The sequence below is a fragment of the Chiloscyllium plagiosum genome, unplaced genomic scaffold (genome assembly GCF_037043375.1).
Source record: "Chiloscyllium plagiosum isolate Xiang-an unplaced genomic scaffold, Cpla_swu_hap1 HiC_scaffold_33, whole genome shotgun sequence".
NCBI lineage: Eukaryota > Metazoa > Chordata > Chondrichthyes > Orectolobiformes > Hemiscylliidae > Chiloscyllium > Chiloscyllium plagiosum.
The window spans coordinates 4,310,552-4,336,326 of NW_028270171.1; the positions used below are offsets into that span (position 1 = coordinate 4,310,552).

Genomic DNA, 25,775 nt, shown 5'->3' on the forward strand with positions numbered 1-25,775 from the left:
TCCATCTTTACACATTTATTTTGTCAAAAGCACTGTTACATTGTACTAAACTAGGTGTAACAAAATGGGAAGCTATGAAATTCATACAATTTCAGACCTGCACAACAGGGTATATATAAATCCTTCAGTTCACCTTACTACCAGCAACAGAGTGACAATGAGGGGCTCATTTTGGACTGGACAGGAGTTGTACCATGATTCAGTTGGACAACACCTCATGTTCTTGGCCAATACTCGCCCCATCCCCCAGCAGCTACCGAACGCAAGGAAACCAAGATCCGTTTACCACAGGCCATCAGCGTCTCCTCCAGTAATCTGTGTGATTACTGAACATTGTAGGAACAACAGGGCACTGTATTCTCCAGTTTATCCAGGTGCTAAAGGCAGGAAACTGTGAGGACTTTCAATATTTCACAACGTGCCCACGGATTGAGGGGCTACAGCTTTTGTTGGGTGGGGGAGATGGGGGTGGGGGAGATGGGGAGTAGTATTGAGAAGCTGACCAATAGTATTCCCAGATTCCAGCTTCCCAGGTCCAGTGTCACCCAAACCGCAAAACAAATTAACTAACTGAAAACGGTCATGTTCTTTCATTCATTCAGTTGTGGCTGGCCAACACACAATGGGTCAGAAATAGGTTAGTATCATCAGCCTCAGGATCTGATCACAGAATTCATTCACCATTACCCCCACAATCCCAGGGCGCCAGGCTGAGCCCAAAGTGGAAAACCCTTTACTAGTGGATTTGATTCCCTTTGTAATTGCAAAGGACAGGAAGAACATGATGTTAAATTCTCTCTGTCAATTCCCTTGGAGGGGGAGGTGTTGGGGTGAACACTAAAATAGTAGGAACTACCACACAGACAAGGGCTCTGCTTAAATATAATCTTAGTTTGTTGCTGTGGTAGAGATTCACCTGGAACAGCTGACTTCACCCTCATTTAGATCCCTCACAATATAACATCTCACACTCAACACACACACCCACACACACACAATTATTTTTGCAACATTCACCCTAAACACACCAACTCTTTACTCTGGAGCTTATCCAATTAGCCCAGGCAGTGAATGTCAGAGAGCAATGGCATCAGCATCACAGGAACCCAACATCCTGGGGGTCATGATCGACCAGTAACTAAATGAGAACAGCAGTATAGACACAGTAGTTAGAATAGCAGGTCAGAGGCTAGGAGTCCTGCAGCCAGTAACTCACTTCCTGTCTCCCCAAAGCCTGTCCACCATCTACAAGGCATGAGTCAGGAGTGTGGTGGAATACTCCCCACTTGCCTGGGTGCAGCCCCAACAACACTCAAGAAGCTCAACACCATCCAGGAGAAAGCAGCCCCCACTTGATTGGTACCATATCCACAAGCATCCACTCTCCCTACCACTTACACTCAGCAGCAGCAGTGTGTACCACCTACAAGATGCACTGCAGAAATTCACCAAAGATCCTCAGGCAGCACCTTCCAAACCCATGAGCACTTCCATCTCGAAGGACAAGGGCAGCAGATACATGGGAACACCACCCCCTACAAGTTCCCCTCCGAGCCACTCACCATCCTGACTTGGAAATATATCATCGTTCCTTCAGTGTCACTGGGTCAAAACCCTGGAATTCTCTCCCTAAGGCCATTGTGAGTCTACCCAGAGCACATGGACTGCAGTGATTCAAGGCTGCAGCTCCCCCCCCACCTTCTCAAGGGGCAATTAAGGATGAGCAAATGTTGCAAGGGGCAGCTACATCCTATGAATGAATAAAAGAAAGTCCGCTCACACCTAAAGCTCACCAAATGACTAGACTGGGCTGATTCATCACCCACTCCCCTGCAGGGCAAAGGACTCTTATTATATGGACTGAGTGAAGCTGGGGTTGTTCCCTTGGAACACAGGGGGTTAAAGCTGAGAAGTGATGGGTTTCGATGGAGTGAATAAGGTCAAAGTGTTTGCAGTGACAAGAGAGGCATACATATTGAAAAAACCAAAGAAGTGCAGATGGTGGAAATCAGAAACACGATCAAAGATTGCTGGAAAATCTCAGCAGGATCCCACAGATGCTGCAAGACCTGCTGAGATTTTCCAGCAATCTCAGATTTTGTTTTGGATATATATCAAAGATAATGAAGAACCAGCGAGAAAGGTGAGGAGAAACATTGTCAGCTCGTGACCTGGAATGTGTTCCCTCAAAGGATGGTAGGAAGATGATTTTAAAAAACCCATAGGAGCAGGTTGTTCAGCCCCTCATGCCTGTTCCTGGAAGGAGATTGAACAACAAGCTTCTAGAGTGAACACTTGCAGTTTTGGGATCAATCAACCTAAAGCAGACGAGAGATTGTTATTGGGTTATCCCTGGTCTAGTTGGGATGGGTCCGCTCCAATTTCAATTAATCCCAATCCACACAAGGTTTCTGAAGACAGGCTCCTACAGAATTCAGAAAATACTCAGCCAATTACAGCAGACCGCCTCTCACTGCACATTCTAAACAGTGGATAGTTGAGGACAATCTAATCATTATAAAATAGGATCATTAAATAAAATATTCACAAAACAGCAACGGCATTTTTTAATACTATAAAATAAATAGACCTTTAGCATGACTACCAGAAACTCTGCTATTGTTGCACATTTCCATAGCATCACTGATTTGATCATTGTGCCCTTGAGGGAGCTTAGCATCAAGCAGATTATTAATAATGAAGTTACAATGGTTTATGAACCTGGCCCTCCGACAAGAGGCCAGTGTGGTCCTTTTTAAAGAAACACCATTTCCCCATCTGTTTATTTCTGAAACTAATGGGGACACATTTTCCCCGATGCAGCTGTGGGTAGAGTTGGACAACTGATTAACTTAGTTTCATTTTGTTGGTTCAACTTTAGTTCCAAGTATAGAATGGGTAATATTTTAACCAAAATAAAAAACCTTTTTGAAGGAATAAAGGTAAAAATTTAAGGATTAAATTATTCATCTGAAACGTCAGAGAATGGCTAAGTCAACACTCACGTGTGTCCCTTTATAGGCATGATTTTAATGTTCACTCTTGTTATGTCAATGGCGGGCCAACATTTATTACATCACAAGTTGCTAATTAATGATACAACAGAGTATATTTTAAGGCACAATTGGGAAGGAACTCCATTGGTAGGGGTGTATGGTCCAAAGATGTGCAGGTTAGGGTGGATTGGCCAAACTAAATTGCCCATAGTATCCAGGGATATGCAGGCTAGGTGTGTTAACCATCGGAATTGAGGGGTTACATGGAAGGGATGGAGTGCGAGTCTGGATGAGATGCTCTTCAGAGTGTCAATATGGACTTGATGGGCCAAATGGCCTGCTTCCACACTGTAGGGATTCCATGACTCTGATTCTGAAGACTCAGAGCAGGTAAAAGGACACCAACAGCAGGTCAGAGACTGGGAATCCTGCAATGAGTAACTCACCTCCTGACTCCCAAAGTCTGTTAACCATCTACAAGTTACGAGTTACCCGTGTGATGGAACACTCCCCACTTGCCTGGACGGGGGCAGCTCCAACAACACAAGAAGCTTGACACCATCCAAGACAAAACAGCCCCCACTTGATTGGCATCACATTCACTCCCTTCATCATCGACACTCAGTAGCAGCATTGCGTATTATCTACAACCAAAAGAGAAAATGCTGGAAAATCTCAGCAGGTCTGGCAGCTTCTGTAAGGAGAGAAAAGAGCTGACGTTTTGAGTCTAACTGACCCTTTGTCAAAGCTATCTACAAGATGTACTGCAGAAATTCACCAAGGTTCATTAGACATCACCTTCCAAACCCATGACCACTTCCATTTAGAAGGACAAGGGCAGCAGATACATGGGAACATCACCCCCTGCCCCAAGTTCCCCTCCAAACCACTCACCATCCTGACATGGAAATATATCACCGTTCCTTCAGTGTCGCTGGGTCAGAATCCTGGAATTCCCTCCCTAAGGCCATTGTGGTCAACCCACAGCACATAGACCGCAGCGGTTCAAGGCAGCAGCTCACCCCCACCTTCTCAAGGGGCAATTAAGGATGAGCAAATGTTGTAAGGGGCAGCTACATCCCATGAATGAATAAAGGAAAGTCCGCTCACACCTAAAGCTCACCAAATGACTAGACTGGGCTGATTCATCACCCACTCCCCTGCAGGGCAAAGGACTCTTATTACACGGACTGAGTGAAGCTGGGGTTGTTCCTTTGGAACACAGGGGGTTAAAGCTGAGAAGTGACGGGAGTTCGATGGAGTAAATAAGGTCAAAGCTGCAGAGGGGATTGATTTTCAGGAAGATTCAATGGATTCGCAGTCACCGTTACAAACCAGTGTGGTTTACTTCAAATGCTGCCATGGTGTGATTTTAATTTGTCTCTAATATAGCCTTCAGGGTGAATAATCCAGTCATATCACAGCCCCCCGCTGGTGTACACACATGTAAGGGGTGATGGGGGGGGGGGGGGGGGGGGGGGAGTACATTTGAATAGATTTAGAAGTGCTTTAAGGATGTCTACTCACTGCTTTGTGCAGTCTCCTAAAGCTGCAACTGTGACCATTGCGGTTGTGGAAAGATGACAGAAGCAGTGTTGAGTTTTAGAGATCTCGTCTCTGCCCGCTTTGGGCCTAACCCAGGAGGGAAAGAGGTCCCGAGGCTGAAGCCCAATCCACTAGGTAGTGGAATCCCTCGAAACTTCCCTGGAGACTTCATCTCATCCTCCAGAAGCACAGACTTGCCTCTCCTGCCATTAGCTCTCCCACACTTCCAATCCCATGGCACCCCGCTTGCTCACAGCCAATTGGAAAGCAAATGGAGTGTTCATTTCTTTGATTGGCTGCTTCTCAACAGTCAGTTATGCCACCTCTCCCCGTCCTCCCACTAATGACCTAACTCCAAACTTTGTTGAAATAATTGTTTCTCATTGGCAACCAGGTTGGCTCACACAGGAAGTTCAATCTGCAGTTCCCATGACAATCCAGGAGGGTTAGCAACTCCCGAACTGGGCCCAACATTGAGGGCGAAAGCGCCAACCCTCTCAGAGCTGAAGCTACTGGACATGAAAAGCGACTTGTACATCTTTGATAAATTAGAAAGGTTAAAAGAAGTCTCTTTGTTAACGAGTGATCGCTGCCAAAAATATAGCGAAATGGATTGACCGAAGAATCAGATCCCCACTGACTCCTACAACAAACCCCATGTTGGGGCACGGCAGGAGGTTGGCACAGAGCAAATACAAAAAACACAGAGGTCTCTTAAATACCGGAAACTTCTCACTACTTTGTCAATATTTCTCTTCCCCATGACCACTATTTCAAAACGAACAGGGAGGGAAACCTTTCCCCCCAGTGCTCCTGCGACCAATATTTATCCTTCAAATAATGGTGATTACAAGAAAGAAAACAGACCACCTGGCTCAGTGGCTGCTCCTTGGGATCTTGCTGTGCACAAATCGACTGCCATGCTTCCTACATTTACAGGAGTGGTGACACTTCAAGAAAAGGACTGAGCTGGCTGTGAAGGGCTCTGGGTTGCCCGTGAAAGGCTGTTACAGAAATGCAAGCTTTTTTTCCTCAGTTCTGCTTCCACCTCTATCCACTCCCCAGCTCACCCCTGCCTCCACATTTTATTGTGAAGGTAAAGCTAACCACAGCCTACGAGGCCTAAGCAAGTTAAAACAAAAAGGAAATGTTACTGGCGACTGAAGCAAAGCCATTTTTAACAGTTTTGACATAAAGAGGGCACTGGCGGTCACAGGTTGACATTACTTTGAGACTAGAATCCAGCTCGTTTTAATTTACAGTCTTTTATAATTCTGTTTCTTCAGAACAACTTCTGAAAGAGTAGATCTCAGTTGAAGGCCCACATGAATGATGTGACAGTTTACAATGTGCAGGGAAGCTTCAGTCCCGACAATAAAAGGAAATGGATGGTCACTTCACTCTCGGGTTGGGGGTGGGGCACAGGTCCTCCACTGGAAGGACTGGAGTGATTGACTGGAGAGTCTTCTCTCAACAACCCACTCCAGCGTAACTTTCCGTCTCACATTAAGGGCACGGTAGTTGAGTGTGGCGTAGTCTAGAGCTCCAGCATCTTCCCTCAGTCCAGGCCAGAGACATCTCTTCATCTGAAGGTGAGAAACTTCCATACGACTGACTTCCACCCCAACACGTGGGAACACCCATTGGTCAATCTTTAGAACCATGGGTGGGGATTGATTTGCCATTTTTTTCATCTTTTGCTCTTTTTTAAAACAACGAACAAGTCCCATTGGGTCCTTGATTTGGGGGGGGGGGGGGGGGGGGGGGGGAAGAGGTGGGTGGGACATGGGGATTGGGATGGGGGAGGTGTAGCTGGGGAGATGGGATGGGGGTTTATGTATGTGTGTGTGTGTGTTGGAGGAGGGGGAATGGGGGAAAGTAGGGTCGGAGAGATCCTATGGTCGAGTGAGTGTTGTGTAGATGGGCTGCTCCCAGTGAGTGGGGCTACGAGACGGCGGCACAGAGGACGGGTCGCTGATAGACGGGTAGAGTGGCCGCTGCGATGGGCCCATGTAGGAGAAGGCAGTGTAGAGTCCGGACGTCTGACCAGAAGGGCTGTAGTAGGATCCCGAAGGCTGGTGCTCCGAGTAGTCGAACTGGGACCTGGTGATGCTGGGGAAAGCAGAGCCATAGTGAGGGAGGCTCAGTGAGGTGTAGGTGATCTGGGCTGATGAGTGCTGTAGCTCTGTGTAGTGACTCGGATGAACTTGCTCTGTCTTGATCTGAGCTTTCGACTCGGATGGGGTGGTCCCCGAGGAGGAGGAGGGGGCACTACCTCCACCATGCTGCTTGGAAATCCACGTCGTGGGTCCTCCAGAGCTGCCCCCCAGCCCATAATTCCCAACGTATGGCCCTCCTGCCAGGCTCTGACCATGACCCGGGTGCCCGTTGGGGGGCAGGTACTGGTCAAACTCATGGACGTCAAAGGTCTCCATGTTGGACATGACATCATGGCTCAGGTCCCCAATGTCCATGTTGCCAAAGTCGATGTGTGGCTTGCCCCTTTCCACCAGTGGGTGCCCATCCCGCTTGCCCTCCGCTTTCCCCGGCTGGATCTCGGTCTTTGGAGTGGTGGGGGGTGTTGGGGGACCGTGGTTCTGGCCTAAACACGAGATGCAAAAAGTGGGGGTGGGGGGGGGGAGAAAGAAAAACAGAAAAGAAAGGACTGTCAGACACTGGCACAGAGGGTTCTCTCCTTAACCGAACCTGGGGAGGGGAGACAACAGGGTGGGCAAATACATAGCAAATGCAGCTCAATAGCAGCCTGTGGTGAGGTGGTACATTCAACACAGAATAGGCAATTTCACAGTAAACCAGCCAATAGGATCTAAAAGATTGAAAGGCCATAAAATATAGGAACAGAATGAGGCCATTTGGCCCATCGAGTTTGCTCCACCATTTGATCATGGCTGATCTGTTTCTCAACCCCATTCTCCCACTTTCTCCCCATAACCTTTGATCCCTTTACTATTTACAACATTTAAAAGGCATCTGGATGGGTACATGAATAGGAAGGGTTTGGAGGGATATGGGCCAAATGCTGGTAAATGGAACTAGATTAATTTAGGCTATCTGGTCGGCGCGCATGAGTTGGACTGAATGGTCTGTTTCTGTGCTGTACATCTCGGACTCTAATCAGGAACCTATTTAGCTCAATCTTAGATACACTCCATGAGTTGGCCTCCACACCCCTCTGTGGCAATGCGTTCCACAGATTCCCCACGCTCTGGCTGAAGAAATTCCTCTTATTTCAGTTCTAAAGGTTTGTCCCTTCACTCTGAGGCTGTGCCCTTGGGCTCTAGTCTCTCCTAATAAGAGAAAAATCTTCTCCACATCTACTCTATCCACATCTTTCAAAAGATGGAAACACGAGGTTGTGTTTTCACTGGATTGCAGGACTAGGGGACTCAGGTACAAATCACAGAAACATAGAGACAGCTCGTTGAAATAAATGATGGGATTCACGTTACATCCAAACAAGGAACACCGATGTAAGGAAGGAGTTCACATTCTCAGCTGTAATTACTGACCCCAGTTTGCACCAACACCTTATACAAAGGACATTGGAGCCACAGGAAAGGGGCGATGTAGATTCCTGGTGATTGTAATAAAGATTACAGATGTGAGACACTCAAAATTCCCTTCCCAGCCAAAAGCCAGCTGGATTTGGAAATCTATCTCCATTACTTCACGAGGACACATTTCTGCAGCTCCTTCCCCTAACAGGATGCCCCACTCTATGGGGAGAGCAACAGCTCTAAGAAGCACTCGGTCATGTACAAGGAGGCAGTGACACCTTCCATCGTGCCCCTGCTAGTACTGGCAGGGATGGTTACATCCCAGGAGGAGGGGGGAATGGGTTTCAGGACCAGAGATGGCAAGAGGCCTGGGAGGAGGAGAGTGAAGGCTGGGTAAGAAGGCAGTATAGATGGGGTCAGGGGACAATGTCAAGAATGGTTCAGCCAGCTCAGAGCTTTGAGTATTGGAGTTGGAACATTGGTGAGGCACTTCTGGGGCACTGTGTCCAGTTCTGGTCCCCCGATACAGGAAGGACATTATTAAGATGGATACGGTTCAGAAAAGATTTACAATAATGTTGCCAGGAATGGAGAGTTTGAATTATAAGGAAAGGCTGGGACCTTTTTCACCAGAGTGTAGGAGGTTAAGGAGTGACCTTATAGAGGTTTATAAATTCATGAGGGGCTTAGATAAAATAAATGGCAGGTATCTTTTTCCTAGGGTGGGGCATTTGAAGGCTAGGGGCATATTTTTGAGGCAAGAAGAGAAAGATTTTAATAAGCCATAAGGGGCAATCTTTTTGCACACAGTGTGGTTTGTGTGTGGAATGAACTGCCGGAGAAGGTGATAGATGTGGGTATAGTTACAACATTTTAATAAGGACATGAACAGGAAAGGGTTTGGAGGGATATGGACAGATGGGATTAATCTACTTTGGGATTATGGTCAGCACAGACTGGTTGGACCGAAGGGTCTGTTTCTGCACTGGGTGATTCTATGACTCTGTGACTGTGTTGGAGTTGGATGACAGAGCCGGTCTTGTTACTGGTTCAGGGGCAGTAAAACCTCAAAAGGATGACCTTCACTCTCCCACTGCTCCAAACCCTCAGAAACCCAGCCCCCTCCACTCCCATGGAATAGGGAAACACTGCTTGGTTATGAATGTCTGAGGAGTTGGGAGTGAAAGGAGAGAGTATGGCCCTGGTGCTGAATTGGGATGGGGTTGAGGGGGGCGGGGGATGTAGAGTCAGGTTTAAACCCCTCAAGATCTCACCTGTGTGCTCGCCGTGCCCCTCCGAGAGTGGGGAAGCCCCCGCCCCACGCCCACGGTCCTGAGGTACAGCTTTGTAGTGGGGCTGTCCAGCAGAGAGGTGGCCATCGTCTGGGTGACTCTCAGCCTCAGCCTGACCCGGCTTCATGTTCTTGCGCCGCCGTGGCTGGTATTTGTAGTCGGGGTGGTCCTTCTTGTGCTGTGATCGCAGTCTCTCAGCCTCCTCCACAAACGGCCTCTTGTCATTCTCATTCAGTAACCTGCAACAGAGACCAGATCGTAACACCTTTTAATCCCTGTCCCCATCCACCCACACTCCGCACAGTCAGAGCACATGCAGGCCACTCAGTCCATTAAGCTCTGCTGAATCTTTGAAAGACCTTTCAATTCACCCACACTTCTATAAACAAAGGAGAAGGCCACTCAGCCCTTTGAGCCTACTCTCCCATTCAATATGATTGTGGCTCATCATTCAACTCAGTCTCCTGTACCACATTCTCTCCCATACTATTTGGTCCCTTTAACCCTCAGAACTATATCTAACTCCTTCTTGAAAACATTCAGTGTTTTCACCTTAACTGGGGCAGCATGGTGGCTCGGTGGTTAGCACCACTGCCTCACAGTATCAGGGACCCGGGTTTGATCCCACCCTTGGGCGAGTGTCTGTGTGGAGTTGGCACATTTTCCGTGTCTGCATGGGTTTCCTCCCACAGCCCAAAGATGCGAAGGTTAGGGTGGATTGGCCGTGGGAAATTGCCCCATGGCGTGCAGGCTAGGTGGGTTACCCATGGGGAAATGTGGGTTACATGGTAGGGGAGTGTCTCTGGGTGGAATGCTCCTCAGAGGGCTGGTGTGAACTTGATGGGCCAAATGGCCTTCTTCCACATTGCGGAGACTATGAACTGCTTTCTGTGACAGAGAATCTCAGGCTCCCAAGTGTCTGGGTGAAGACATTGCTCCTCATCTCAGTCCACAATGGCCTATCCCAGAGCCTTAAACTGTGACCCCTGCACATTTCCTCTGACCAGTTCCCTTTTGAAAATCACTCTTGACTCTTCCATTGCCCCTCACCGTCAGAGCATTCACTGGCAGCACCACATTCTCCTGGAGATTTACCAGGATGTTGCCGGGGATGAAAGGTTTGAATTATAAAGAAAGGCTGGATAGGCTGGGACTTCTTTCACTGGAGCGTAGAGGGGTTGAGAGGTGACCTTATAGAGGTTTATAACATCATGAGGGGTTAATGTAGGTGTCCTTTTCCCAGGATGGGGGCACATTTTTAAAGATGAGGGGAGAGAGCTTTGAAAAAAAGACATAAGGGGCAATTTTTAAAAAAAAAAATAAGTGTGGCTCACATGTGGAATGAACGTCCTGAGGAAGTGGTGGATGCGGGTACAGTTACAATGTTTAAAAGACATTTGGATAAGTACATGGGTAGGAAAGGTTTGGAGGGATATGGGCCAGGAGCAGGCAGATGGGACTGGTTTAGTTTGGGGTTATATTCGGCACGGATTGGTTGGACCGAAGGGTCTGTTTCTGTGCTGTATGACTCTATATTCTACTTGGATTAGAGAAGGTTAAAATATTTGAAGTAGCGACATATTGGACACTTTCTCTGCTGAGTTTCTCCAGCACTTTCTGTGTTTATTGTTGGGAGGTTGTGAAAATAACAGATGCTCTAATGGCAGTAAATACAGAGGAACCTCGATTATCCGGCATTCAATTACCTGAATTTAGGATTAACGGGATGTGATCTCAAAATCCCGATGCTTGGCTAAACGGTGTTATCCGAACATTCGATTATCCGAACTCCCTGCCCGTGTTGCTTGGATAATCGAGGTTCCTCTGTAAACAGAAAGGGTTTCCTGTGGCAGGAAGGTGGATAATTGAAGGGATTTGCAAAGCAGCCAGAGTGACTGGGGGAGTGGGTGGATTGCTGGGGTCTGGAACACACTGTCCAAAATGGTGGTTCAAGCTGGTTCACCAGGAACTTTCAAAAGGGAAATAAACATCACTTCCTGCAAGTCATTGCACAGGGCAGTGGGGGGGGGGGGGGGGGGTTAGGGTAAGGTAATATCACCACAGTCTTACCAGACCACACAGCTGCTCTCTCATTAGATAGATGAATGGCATCACAGGTGGACAGGGTAGTGAAGGAGCTTATCTTCATTGGTCAGAGTATTGAATACAAGAGTTGGGATGTCATATTATGGCTGTACAGAGCATTGGTAAGCTACATTTGCAGAACTGTATACAATTCTGGTCACCCTGCTACAGGAAGGATGGCATTAAACTGGAAAAGGGTACAAAAAGATTTACAAGGATTTTACCGAGACTGGAAAGTTTTAGTTATAAGGGGAGGCTGGGAGTTTTTTTTTCCCCTGGTGTGTAGGAGGCTAAGGGGTGACCTTATCGAAGTTTATAAAATCGGGAGGGGCATTGGCAGGGTGAATAGCCAAGGTCTTTTCCCCAGGGTGGGAGAGTCCAAAACTAGAGGGCAGAGGTTTAAGGTGAGGGGAAAGATTCAAAAGGGACCTTTTCACACAGAGGGTGGTTGCGTGTATGGACTGTCCAAACAGACTAACCTCACTGGTTCAGGCAATCTGCTCAATATCACTGAGAGCTGACTGCAACTAATAGGCAGCTGCATATCCTACATTACACAAATAGTCCTTCACAGGCTATAAAGTACTTCATACATACTTAAACCAATCAGAAAAAAAGCTTTGAATAGAGCCGAAGATTGGTGTCTCTCAGTCCCCTCTCTCCCTCAGGGACATACCTGTACACTGACTGGTGTCTCAGTCCCCTCTCTCTGTCTCTGTCAGGGAGTTATCTGTACACTGATTGGTGTCTCAGTCTCCTGTCTCTCCCTCAGGGAGGGATCAGTACACAATAAAAACCGAAAGAACTGCGGATGCTGCAAATCAGAAACAAAAACAGAAATTGCTGGAAAAGCTTACTGGACCTGAAACGTTAACTCTGATTTCTCTTCACAGATGTTGCCAAACCTGCTGAGATATCCGTACACGGACTGGTGTCTTTCAGTCTCCACTCCCTCTCTATCTCAGGGAGATGTAACACTAACTAGTGTCTGTCATAGGGAAATATCTGCACACTGCCATTTCAAAGTTTTCCTGAAGTAACAGAGTTATGTGGTACAGTCAGATTAACAATTGGTGTGTCTGAGGACTAAAATGGTAAAGTTGGCAAAGGGCCAGGACATGGACTGTAAGCCATAGGGCAGCGGGGGCTGCTGCCTCATGGCAATGACTGAATGATAGAAATGTTTTGGAGGAGCATTTTGAAAACACACAAAGAGTACGTAAGGAGCTGCAGATTGGAGAGAAAGTCCTGGGTGGAGGCAGCTGAAAGTTCTGCTATCGCAAGGAGATGGGAGGGAACAGAGAAACTCTGAGCTGGAAGAACATTCAATATTGAACCATGGCTTTGAAAACACCCCATTGGCTATGAAACTCTTTGGGATGTCTTGAGGTTGTGCAAGATGCTATCGAGATGCAAGCCCTATCCTGTCCCGTTAAGAGCATCACAATCTTGCTTTTTTTCAGCAACCTTTTTGGCACTTTCTGAATCTCTTGTTGGTCCTCAGCTGGATTTCACACACTAGAGAAACTCTAAGGATGGTGGAATGGTTACGGAGGAAGGGGACCCAGAGGAAGAGGGGTCTTTGTTGAGGATGACTTGGAAAACTTTTCTTCAGAATGGAGGAAGGCGAGAGGTGAACTCAGTTTCAGCGATGACAGCTCATCTTGACAGAAGAGAGACAGAGACACTAATGTCTTTGGTGAGGGAGCCATAGAGTCAAAATCATTTCATAGAAGCTCTCAATGGAAGACAAGGGAACGTTTGTCACTTGGAGAGCTGGAACGCTTCAAATGTATTTAAGACAGAGATAGACCGGATCTTGATTAGTAAGGAGAACAAGGATTACTGGGAGAAGGCAGCAGAATAGGAATGAGAAACCTATCAGTCATGACTGAGTGACAGAGTAGTCTCAATGGGCTGAATCGATTAATTCTGCTCCTGTATCTAACAAATAGAATGAAAGGAAATTTTAAGAGAGAGTTGGACAGATCTTTGAGCATCATGTGTGGTGCAAGCGAATGATCAAAAAGATAGAATAATGCACAACGCTGTTCGAAAACACAAACGTAGGCACAATGATCTCCTTTGGGTCTCTGATGGTACAATCCTGACTGTCACTAGCCGCCTGCTCTAGTTAACCCGTGGTTCCTCTTTCCCCTGTCTACGGTGAAAATGGTTTTGCTGTGAAGTAATAAAGAGTGATGTGGAATCCACAGCTGTCTCATATCAATGGGTGGAAGCCTGGACATCTCTCCAGCTCCTGCCTGCCTCCTGTAGCAGAGTCCTCTCGGCCCTGAAACCAACTCCGAGTTTCATTGAGGTTTACTGACAGCAAAAACCCATCTCCATGCAATGCTTTACAGATTGTGACTCTTCAGAGATTGCTCAGCTGGCTCTCAGACTCAGAGCTACAGATCATCATCGCTCCCTGGGTCAGAACTGTCAAAAGCAACTGGATAACCCTCAGATTAACAAAGAGCTGAAGGAGGCTATTTGGCCCGTCACATTCGTATCTATCTCAAATCGAATCCAAACTTGTTTGAACATTTGTTCAGGAAGGCGATGTTGGAAGGATGAAACATTCCACAGGTTCATAGGTAGGGCCAATACAAACATGATGGGTGAAATGGTTTCCTTTTGCAGTGTTGTATTCCTGCATTTCTGAGGCAAATGGGGGGGGGGGGGGGGGGGGAGAAAAGAGGTGTGGGTCTCCCAAAGCACCAGAGGCACAATGGGCCAAATTGCAAGTTTCTGACTTACATAATGTTATACAATTGACCAGGATGCACATTTGGAGTATTATGTATGCAATTGATCACCTGAATTAAGGAATGATCAAAACACAATGGAAATAGTTCGGACACAGTTACTGGACTGATACCTGGGCTGAAGGGCTTATCTTCTGAGGAAAGGTTGGACAGGCTAGGCCTGCATGAAAAATGGAAGTGACTTGATTTGAACATCTAGGATCTGAGGGGTCCTCACCAGGTAAACATGGAGATGTTTCCTCCCACTGAAGGATTTGAACTAGGGATCATTGTTTAAGACAGAGACTAAAGAGACCTTGGAATGTAAGTTCATTGTTCCTTGAAAGTGGAGTCACAAGTAGACAGGACAGTGAAGGCAACATTTATAGGTCAGTGCATTGAGTACAGACGTTGGGAGGTCATGTTGCCCCTGTACAGGACATTGGCTAGGCCACTTTTGGAATATTGCATGCAATTCTGGTCTCCCTTCTATCAAAAGGATGTTGTGAAACTTGAAAGGGTTCAGAAAATATTTACAAGGATGTTGCCAGAGTTGGAGGATTTGAGCTACAGGAAGAGGCTGTTTTCCTCAGCGTGTCAAAGGCTGAAGGGTGACTTTATAGAGGTTTATACAACCATGGATAGGGTAAATAGATAAGGTCTTTTCCCTGGGTGAACATTTAAAGAACATCTGGATAGGTATATGAATAGGAAGGGTTTAAGAGGGATATGGGCCAAGTGCTGGCAAATAGGAGTAGATTAAGTTGGGATATCTGCGTGGCATGGATGAGTTGGACCGAAGGGCCTGTTTCCGTGCTGTACATCTCTATGACTCCAAGTGGCTGGTTTAGATTCAGTGAGGCACCAGAAGACTGGAAAATCACCAACATTACAATTTGTTGTAGCGAGGACAAGCCAAACAATCACAAACCAGTCGGTTTAACTTCGGCAGTGGGGATGCTTTGAGAAATGGGCTTCAGCCAAATCCAACTCATTTCCTACATTTCTGCCCTCACTGAAATCTCTCCTCTCCCACAAATACAGTAGGTTACCCTTTATCCTCACTTTGACCCCACCAACACCAAACTTGCAGTGCAGCATTCCCTCAGCGCTGACCCTCCGACAGCGCGGCGCTCCCTCAGCGCTGACCCTCCGACAGCGCGGCGCTCCCTCAGCGCTGACCCTCCGACAGCGCGGCGCTCCCTCAGCGCTGACCCTCCGACAGCGCGGCGCTCCCTCAGTAGTGCCTTGGGTGTTTTGTCTCGAGGTGGGGACTTGCAGAGGTTGTGGCATATCGTTATTCCAGAGACACTCAGTTCATCAACATGCATTTCAAATAATTTGAATTTGCAGTATAATGCTGTACAGGAGTGTTACCAAGAAGTGGCAGTTGGAGAGTGTGTGAGGTTATGCACTTGGGCAGGAAGGATAGAGGAGTAAAGCTTCAGAATTCAGAAGCGCAAAGAAACTTGGGAGTCCCAGTTCAGGATTCTCTTACAGTTAACATGCAGGGCCAGTTGGCAGCTAGAAGGCAAACGCAATGTTCACGTTCATATCAAGAGGGTTAGAATACCAGAGCTGAGTTAGACTTCTGAGGCTCGGTCTGACCACATTTGAAATATTGTGAGCAGTTTTGGGCCCCGTGTCAAACAAAGGATGTGCTGGTATTAGAGGTTTACAAGAATGATCCAGGGATGAAGGACTCTGGATCTGTACTCAGTGAAGTTTAGATAGATGAGGGGGGAACTGATTGAAACTTACAGAATACTAAGAGGCCTGGGTACAGTGGACATGGAGAAGATGCTCCCACTAGTAGGAGAGACCAGGACATGAGGACACAGGCTCAGAATGAAAGGTTGATCCTTTAGAACTGAGATGCTGAGGAATTTCTCCAGCCAGAGGGTTAGGGAATCTGTTGAACTCATTGCCACAGAGGGCTGTGGAGGCCAAGTCATTAAGACAGAGATAGATAGGTTCTTGATTAGTGAGGGGTTCAAAGGTTACAGGGAGAAGGCAGAAGAATGGGGTTGAGAAACATATCAGCCACGATCGAATGGTGGAGCAGACTGAATGGGCTAATTCTGTTTCTGTATCTTATCGGACAGGACTGAGAGAGCGTCACATTCAATTTAAAAGAGTAGAGGAAGCTTTATGCTGTATCTAATTCAGTGATGTCCCTGTCCTGGGAGTGTTTGATGGGGATAATGTAGAAGGAATCTTAACTGTATCTCACCCTGTACCAGGAGAGAGTGAGGACTGCAGATACTGGAGGTCAGAATCAAGGGTGGTGCTGGAAAAGCATAGCAGGTCAGGCAGCTTCCAAGGAGCAGGAAAATTATGTTTCGGGCATCAGCCCTTCATCAGGAATGTGTCTTATTGCCCGAAACGTTGATTCTCCTGCTCCTCGGATGCTGCCTGACCTGCTGTGCTTTTCCCGCACCACACTCTCAACTCTAATCCCGTGCAGTCCATGAACCGGGAGGGCTTGATGGGAACAGTATCCAGGGAGCTTTACTTTCAGTTTTAAAAGAGTAGAGAGAGCTTTAGACTGTATCTCACCCTGTGCTGTACCTGCTCTGGGAACAACACGTTGTAAAATTGTGATGTGAACATTAGCCAAGGCAGGAGTTGGTGTTTTCAAATTGGAATGACAGAAATAGTTTTTAAAAACTTTAAAAAAGTTTCCAGAACCAATGTTACATGCTGCCTTCAGGTGTGATGTGAGCAGGACATGTCTGGATTGTCAAAAACACTTCGACAGATCAAAGTTAGAGTCACCAAACGTGCCTCGAGACATCGGCTTTCAGTTTGCTTCCACTAGTGAGTGCAGCATGGGGATTTCATCCTATTCTCTCATTCTGTCATCATCTCTCCCTCTCTCTACCTTTTTCACGTGAACCCTCACTGCTTAACGTTGACCGAGATGAGTCCAGCTCAGTTAAAGGTTCACTTGCAGGACACAGCCATCGTTAGCTGGGCCAGCATTTATTGTCTATCCCTAGTTGCCCCTTGAGGCTGCCAGTGTGGATTGAGAGCTCTGTCAGTGTGAAGTATCTTATTTCAGTTAGCATGGACTCAGTGGGGTTGGGACTGTGTGTGTTCGATACGGTCATTTCTCTGGCAATAATCACAGGAGGGGAGAAAAAGTGCCAATAGATTTTATTTGAAAGTTGGGTTTTTACGGAGGAGTGAGGGAGGGGCAGAATGTCACATCGCTGACCCTGAACTGAAGCCAGAGTCAGCCAGGAATTCTCATCCCCTCACTCCTACACTTTGTTTCTCTGTAAATTAATCTGTACCACACTGTAGCAAACTTTTCACAAATCCAAATAACTAAAACATATAGAGTGAGCATTAACCCATTGCTGCCTGCTCAGAGTTAGTGTCTTGTGCAAACTCTTGGACAATTATGCAGTGATAGTGTTACCTGACAGGTAGGGAACAAAAGTTCAAGTCCCATCAAGGCACTCTGAATCTGGAAACATTAACTCTGCTTTCTTTCCCTGCAGATGCTGCCAGACCTGCTGAGTTTCTGCAGCCATTTCTGTCTTCTTTTGTAAATCTGGATTCAGTTTTAAAATTTGCAAAAAAAGTCTAGTTTTGCTAAAAGTAACTCTAAAGGTGAGAGTCAGAGAGGTACAGCACGGAAACAGACCTTTCAGTCAAAACTGTCTATTCTGACCAGATATCCTAAATTAACCTAATCCTATTTGCCAGCACTTGGCCCATATCCCTCTAAACCCTTCCTATTCATATCCCCATCCAGATGCCTTTTAAATGCTGTAATTGTACCAGCCTCCACCACTTACTCTGGCAGCTCACTTCCTCTGAGAAAATTGCCCCTTCGGTCACTTTTAAATCTTTCCCCTCTCACTTTAAATCTACACCCTTTTGTTTAGGACTTCCTTACCCTGGGAAGATGTCTGTTTACCCTATCCATGCCCCTCGATTTTATAAACCTCTAAAAGGTCACCCCTCAGCCTCCGACGCTCCAGGGAAAACAGCCCCAGCCTGTTCAGCCTCTCCCTATAGCTCAAATCCTCCAACCCTGGCAACATCCTTGTAAATCTTTTCTGAACCATTTCAAGTTTCACAACATCCTCCCTTTAGTAGATGGTTAGAAAAATGCCTCTGATTCACTGACTTCTTTTAGAGAGGGAAACCTGCTTTTCTTTCAGCTTGACTGAGGTTTATAGGACTCCAATCTCACATCTATCTGACTCTTAACTAGCTTCTAAAAGAATGATTCAGTTTTGTTAAACATCTACAGAAAGCACTAAGAATGAATGCAAACTGACCATTCAGCTAAGCTCCAGGACCACCTTCCCAAACAGACTGCAACAGTTCCACACCTTTTCAAAAGGTGGTAAATGCCAGCTTTGTTAGCGACTCCATGTCCCAAAAACTCAAACAGCTGACTGTAATCCAAAAATCACAGAGCTGCTAAAGCACCCAAACTGAAACAAGGCTGGTGGAATGTATTGTTGTGTAAGCTGTACTCCAGCTCACTGCTCTCAGGGAGCTAGAAGAACAAGGCTGTTTTTAACTGCACGCCTCTATCGAGTGATGGAGATGGAGGAAAACCTGGAGCCAACCCTCATCACGCAGCTTGTTGCAGTCCTCAACCCCACCCCATATAAAAGCATGCACTGATCCCATGATCCCCGCCAGCTGAGGGAGTCCCACAGAATGGGAGACAGCAGCAAAAGTGGACCATCTGTGATACTCACTTGGCCAAGTCCAAATAATCTGCCACACCAACAGCCCGCACCTATATAGTGGCTTTAGTGTGGAAAACCATCCCAGGGTAATAGGATGATAATCTGACAATGCTGACCCAAGACCCAGAAGGAGATATTAGACCAGATGACCAATAGACCTGTCAAAGAGGCAGGTCTGAGGAACATCTTGAAGGGAGAGGGGGAAGGGAGAAGAGGAGATTGGGAAGAGAATTCCACAGCTTCAGCCTATGGCAGCTCAAGCCATGGTCCCCAGTGGAGTTGGGGGAAGGGGGGGTGGTGGGCACGAGGGGGAAGGGGTGGGGGGTGGAAGTTTGGGGGAGTTTGCAAGAGATCGGAATTGGAAGTGCCTAGAAATCTCAGGGCGCAGAGACTGGAAGAGATCAGAGTGAGTGAGGTAGGAGGCAGTGGAAGGATTTGAAAACAAGAACGAGAGTTTAAAAATTGAGGTATTGCTTGACCAGGAGCCTGTGCAGGTCAATGAGCACAGGGAGGGGGCAATGATAGATGAACGAGAGTTGGTGCAAGTAAGGAGCCCAGAGGTGGGGGTGGAGTGGGGAGAGAAAGGCTGTAAAGTTTCCAAAACTGGGAGACTGATCAGGAAAATCTTGGAGAATTCAGGTGTGGACATGACATGGGTCTCCTCTTGGATTCAGTTCCAGCTCAGTGAGCTCAGAGAAGATTTGAAGATTAGAACTGATGGACAAGAATCTATTATTAACTCATTCCAAGCTCGCTGAACTGTTGGGGAGCATTAAGGAGACTTGGAGGCTGTTTTTATTGATTTGTCATTACTAATGGCTATACGCCTAGCTTAATGTCCATCAACTGACCATCAAATGTAAGAGAATAACAAGTGATTCCTTCTGCCTGATAGATGATTAAAAATCTTTGCCAAAGCTGCCTGTGGTTAAAGATTTATTGCCCATACACACAACTGATAACCTCCCCTTGTCAGATTATTCCCACATCTCCAACACCAGACGTGAAAAGGATTTGGGAATGACTCTGGATTGATGAGACTGAAAACTCCTCTCTTGCCCCTCCTGCTTTCTCCAAACCCTTTCCTGTGTCCCTCCTATTTCCTCACATCCACATGCTTGGACAGGAGTTACGAGACCAGCCCCAGAGCCACTGAGCAACACCAGAAACCACAGACGGTCGGATTGCTGTCTCCACTCTCGACCGGATGCCAGTTACTCACTTTATTATAAATAGCCGCGAGTTTATTTTTGCAAACTCAGTTACATTTTACTGGTAAGCTGTTCAGAATCCACCCCAAACAACCCCTACACCTTTTCTTTCGATTAAAAAAAAACTGCTGTTTGTATCGGAGCCAGAAGTCGAACAAACACCCTGTTCTTCAGCCCCTCCCCAATCATCCCAACCCTGCCATTCCACACACACCACCACCCCCAACACCCACCGCCCCCTTTCCCAACTTCCGATGTCCTCCTAAATTCACAAAGCTAATTTTTCTCTTTTTTTGCTTATTCTTGGGAACTGTGGGTGTCACTGGTTGGGCCAGTCAGTAACTGCCTTTGAGTTGCCTTTGTGAACCACTGCAGACTATGGTCACCCAACTGGTGTGGGGAAGGGTATTTTCATTCATTTTTAAATTTTGACACAACCAAGTGTCTTGAAGCCATTTTAGAGAGTGAACCCCATTGCTATGGGTCTGGAGTCACATGTTGGCCAGACTAGGCAAGAACAGCAGATTTCCTTCACTAAAAGGGATCAGCGAATTAACTTGAATTGAATTTATTGTCACGTGTGCCAAGGCACACAGTGAAAAGCTTTGTCTTGCGAGCAATACAGGCAGATCACAGAGTTAAGCAGCATAGATAGTAAATTATAGGTAAACAGCGGCAAAAACAAAAACACAGGTACAGGCAAATGCCAAGAGTTTGTGAGTCCATTCAGTATTCTAACAACAGTAGGGTAGAAACTGTTGCGAAACCGGCTGGTGCGTGTGTTCAGGCTCTGTACCTTCTCCCCGATGGTAGAGTTTGTAGAAAAGCATTGCCAGGGTGGGATGGATCTTTGAGATTAGTGAACAAGAATGTTTCAAAAACACAAATTCAGTCATGGGCTGTTTATGTTGCTGGCTAGGCCAGCATTTATTGCCCATCCTTAATTGCCCAGAGGGCAGTTAAGATTCAACCACATTGTTGAGAGTCTAGGGTCACTTGTAGGCCACGCTAGGTAAGCTCAGAGGTCATCCCATACCAGGTTACAGCCCAACAGATTTCAAATAACCTGGTGTTGTGTGATTTCTGATTTTGTCCATCCGGTGGAGCACTGGCACCTCTACATCAGACTGGGTAAGGGTGGCAGATTTCCTTCCCTAAAGGACAGTAATGAATCAATTGGCTTTTTACAACAATCAACAACATTCACTATTTTTTTTTAAATTTCAGATTTTCTGAATTTAATTTACACCAGCTAGCCGTGGCAGGATTTGAAGCAGTGTTTCTAGACCGTTGGCCTGTGCCTCTGGATTACTTGATGTGAAAAGCGTAGCTCTGGAAAACGCACAACAGGTCAGGCAGCAGGAGAGTCGATGTTTTGGGAATTCCTGATGAAGGGCTTATGCTCACGATGTCAACTCTCCTGCTCCTCAGGTACTGCCTGACCTGGTGTGCTTTTCCAGTGCCACGTTTTCCTCCAGCATCTGCAATCCTCACTTTCTCCTCTGGATTACTAGCCCAGTGACTGCACCAGTAAATCAGTCATCGGCCTGGTTAATGTAAGGATGCGTGCTTGTTGGCAGGTCGTGCATACTCATGATGAGGAGGAGTCCAGAGATCTGGGAGGATGGTAGCAATGGATCGGATTAACGATAGGGAAGGGAGGGGGGAAAGTGAAGCCATGGATGGACTTGTAAACAAGGATACGAGTCTTCACGAGCCTGATTGGGAGCCCGGGTAAGTCAGTAAGCCCAAGGCTGATAAGTGAATGGGTGGATGAGGACTCAGATCTAACAACAGGGTCCTGGATGAGGTGAGGGACTGGACAGAAACAGATAAATCAGTAGAGTCAAAGTGGAGGAAAAACATGGGAGATTGGTCAGTCTCAAAAGGAAAAGGATAGACTTTAACAATAAAGCGTACATTGAACCAGAACACAAATTATTGCTTAAATTATTGCCAAATTATTGCTTAAATTATTGCCAAATTATTGCTTAACTTGCTTTTCCAGTTTGAAGTTTAAGATTTTATTCTCTAATTACAATCAGAGTGGGAAACACAATCTACATTTCAATAGCGCCCCTCATAACCTCGGGAAATTCCAAAGATTCTCACGGCCAATGAGTTGTTTTTGAAGGGCAGTCATGGTTAAAATGTAGTGAACAGGTTTCACAACAGCAAAAACACAGGAGAAAATGCACCTGATTTAGGGGGTAGCTTAATACTAAAAGGATAAATGTTGACTGAGACGCAGAAGGGGAGACAGCGCGGCGCTCCCTCAGCGCTGACCCCCCGACAGCGCGGCGCTCCCTCAGCGCTGACCCCCCGACAGCGCGGCACTCCCTCAGTAACACACTAGGAGTGTCTGTCTATTCATGCTTTAATCTTTGGGGTATATTTCAATTTCTGTGTTCTGAGGTGAGAGTGCTGCCCACGGTCACCTTGACAACAGGAAGGTTTCGTATGGTTGGGGTTGGTGTTGAGCAGAGGGTCCCAGCTATGTCCTGATTGCTCCAGTGGCAATCAGCTTGATTTTTCTCTCTCATTGCAATGGGATCGAGGGGGTGAGTGACCTATCGGGCTCCTGATTTGTCTGTTCCTCCTCCTTCCGCCTGTACAGCTTCTTTGAATCACACTGACGGAACACCCACTTCCCAGAGGAGGACCTCTCCTTGGCATCAATCTGACACCCAGCCCCTCACAGTAACCCTACCCTCCCCATGTGCCTCCACCTCCTCCTTTGTGCTGGAGCAGAAAGTCCCGTCCACGGACCCACTCCAACCCACCCCATATTGAAGAAAGACTCGGATTCCTGCCCCAACTCCAGTGAGCGTCTCCCCTGCTCCAGCACACGCTGCTATCTGGTTATTCCTTACTTGACCATTTGCTGTTGACTCCATCAATCCCACCGTAAGCTCATAGGCAATGGTGCACAAAGAGGGAATCAGAGTTGGGTTGATGGTGCTCTTTGTCTGTCTGTCTGTGTGTCTCTCTCGCTGGTATTTGCCTTTATTGACAATCTTACCCTGACCCCCCAGCCCTACAATCCTTCTTCCCCAGTCTCTCCACATATCCATCCATGTCTTTCCTTCTCTCGGATTATCGATATTATCCTTTCCTCTTTAGCTCATCCTGTCTAGACTTCCTTCCCTCTCTCAATGTCAGTCCATTTCTCAGCCCCATGCCTCTCTCCAATTTTTTCTTCACCATGTCACCTGACAGCTCATCCATTCCATTTCTGCCCCATTCCATCCTTCACTCATGTTGCCCATTCTCTCCCTCTTTTAAACTTCACTCTTTGCCCAGTTTCCCCTCTCCCATTTATTTCTCAGAATTCTTTTCCCTCACTCAGTTCATCTCTCACACTCACTCTATCCCTTCTCTTCACTGGATGTCTTCCATCTGTTCACTCTCCATCTCTCCATGTTCAATCAATCTGAGCCTTTGACCATTTCCTTCCTCACTCTTTCTATCTCTTCTATCATTCAGTTGTCCCTCACTTAACGTTAGGGCAAGGTTCGTGAGTATTCCTTGCAGTCAGGGAGTGCAGAGACTGAAGATGGACAAGAAGAAAGGTTTCTTCCTGCAAATCCATCCCAACCCAATTCACCAGCCCATTTGAATTTGGAATTTCTTCCAATTGGGAACAGCAAGTCAAAAGTCTGCAAACATTCTGAATGCTTTCTCAAAAGACTAAACATAGGCAGTGATATTTACAAATTAAATGATTGAAATTCACTTTGCTTTGTATAATTCAACTTTTCATTGAAAAGTAATTATGTTAATGACAAACCAGTTGGAAGCGGTGAAACTAGTAAATAAATAACACCCTAGAAAACTGACATCAACCCAGGAAACTCTGGCAGCGAGTTCCTTTCTTCGGTATATTCAATGGAAAATGACGGGTATCCACATCTACAATTCAAAAATAGGGCTGAATTCAATCACTATTTGAAATAGGTCAATCTCAATAAATGGTTTCCACTTCCCACAAACTCTTACCCCCACCATCCCCAAACCCAATGAAAACACAGCACCTCCCAACCCAGGATTAAAGAGCCAGAGAAAGGCATTTAGTTTCTCTGTACAGTTCACCTTACAACAGAAACAAAAATTAAAAACTGAGTGCTAGATAAACTGTGCACAGTTGACGTCTGGTATCCAGCAACCCCACAATGGGCTGAGGGTGTTTGGCGTGTGAAATGCTACAAGGCTGTAACAGTTTGGGGGAACTTTTAACCCTCAAGAACTCGCCTCTAGAAACAAAAGCTGAAGTTGGAGAAACTCAACAGATTTGGCAGCATCAGCGAAGAGAGAAAAAAAAAGAGTTAAAGTTTCGAGTCCAGAACGAATTTTTTGAACAATTCAGGAAAGATCGGTTCTGAAGGAGAGACATACCAGACTTGAAACGCTAACTCTGTTCCCCTCTCTCTCTGCAGATGCTGCCAGACCTGAGTTTCTCCAGTGAGTTCTGCGTTTATTTCTGACTGCCAGCGGCCCCAGTTCTGAGCAAGTGTCACTCGACCTGAAACATTAACTCGGATTTCTTTATGCACAGATGCTGCCAGACCTGGTGAGCTTTTCCAGCAATTTCTGTTTTTCGTTTGCTCAATTCTTTTGAGTTTATTTTTTGTCTCTGTTGAACTCACCTCCAGAGTTTACCCAGGGTTTTGCTAAGCTCCGCGTTGTGGAGATGTGGGTATTGATCTGCTAGTTTCCTCCGTGCTGCCTGTGCCCAGACCATGAAGGCGTTCATGGGTCTCTTCACATGAGGCTTGTTCTTAGATGAGCCATTGACTCGGACTGGCATGGGCACTAGGGTCCAGTCATAACCTTCCAGCACTTGGCTCACAGCCTCTCGGATACACAGGGGAAACTTGTCCTCCTCGCTGTCCCGTTTGCCACTGCCTTCCTCGGTACCAGCCTGAAATTTCTCCTCCCCATCAGGAGCCAGAGAGGAACCAGGGGAAACGACCGACTCACTCTCGGAGCCTCCTGAACTCGCCACGTCTGACACGCTCCGATCATCCGTCATGGTCCTTTCCAAGGCTTCAGGAGAAAAATAAACCCGATTACAGCTCGCTAACGATTAGCAACAAGACCCCCCCCCCCCAAAAAAAAAGCAATTCTAGAGCCGTCTTTGCAAGAAATGCACTGCCCAGAACACAACCCCCTTCCTCTCTCTCTCTCTCAGACACAAACACACAGAGGCAGAGAGAGAGAGAGAGAGAGAGAGAAAGTTTTTGGAAGTTGTCAAACTTGTTTTGCACCTTAAAATTTGTCAATGTCAGCTCTTCAGCGCTTGAGAAATTCCAACTAACTTTCTGCAGCTCCTTCCAGAATTATAACGTTACTTTTTTTCTCTCTCTCCTGGTGTTGAAAGATTTAATTAAAAAGCAAACAGTGGAACATATCCGATGGAATGAGTTATTCCTGTCAGTCCTGGGCTGCACCTTTTCCTCCCCCTCCCCCTATTCCCCCCCACCCCCTTCCTCCTGAGGCTATTCAACAGCAGAGGCTGCACTACTCCAACCGCAGGCGAACTTTTTGTAAAAAGAAACTTGACAGAGCTCGGACGTTCTGTTTTAAATACCATGCCCACCCTCCATTGGTTACTCTGCCTTCCTTGGGTAGCCCCCCCCCACCCCCCAACGATGGAGCTC

General features: G+C 46.7%; 1 protein-coding gene across 1 annotated transcript; it reads right to left on the reverse strand.

Moving 5' to 3' along the window:
• sox10 (SRY-box transcription factor 10) lies at window positions 1–25,569 on the reverse strand. Its single transcript, XM_043679494.2, has 4 exons — window positions 25,383–25,569; window positions 24,762–25,161; window positions 9,334–9,590; window positions 1–7,143 (listed from the first exon to the last, which is right to left on the reverse strand). Exons 2-4 carry the CDS (start codon window positions 25,145–25,147, stop codon window positions 6,437–6,439), a joined length of 1,350 nt encoding a protein of 449 aa, XP_043535429.2. The 5' UTR covers window positions 25,148–25,161; window positions 25,383–25,569; the 3' UTR covers window positions 1–6,436.
• Window positions 25,570–25,775: the final 206 nt, after the last annotated feature.

Bases quoted from the DNA above. Each gene is read 5' to 3' on its own strand.
- sox10 (XM_043679494.2), bottom strand. From the start codon at position 25,147: ATGACGGATGATCGGAGCGTGTCAGACGTGGCGAGTTCAGGAGGCTCC. The intron at 9,591-24,761 runs GTGAGTTCAACA...TCTCTGTTGCAG, and splicing joins ACCCTGGGTAAACTCTGGAG to GTTACTGAATGAGAATGACA. The intron at 7,144-9,333 runs GTGAGATCTTGA...TCTCGTGTTTAG, and splicing joins GGGGCACGGCGAGCACACAG to GCCAGAACCACGGTCCCCCA.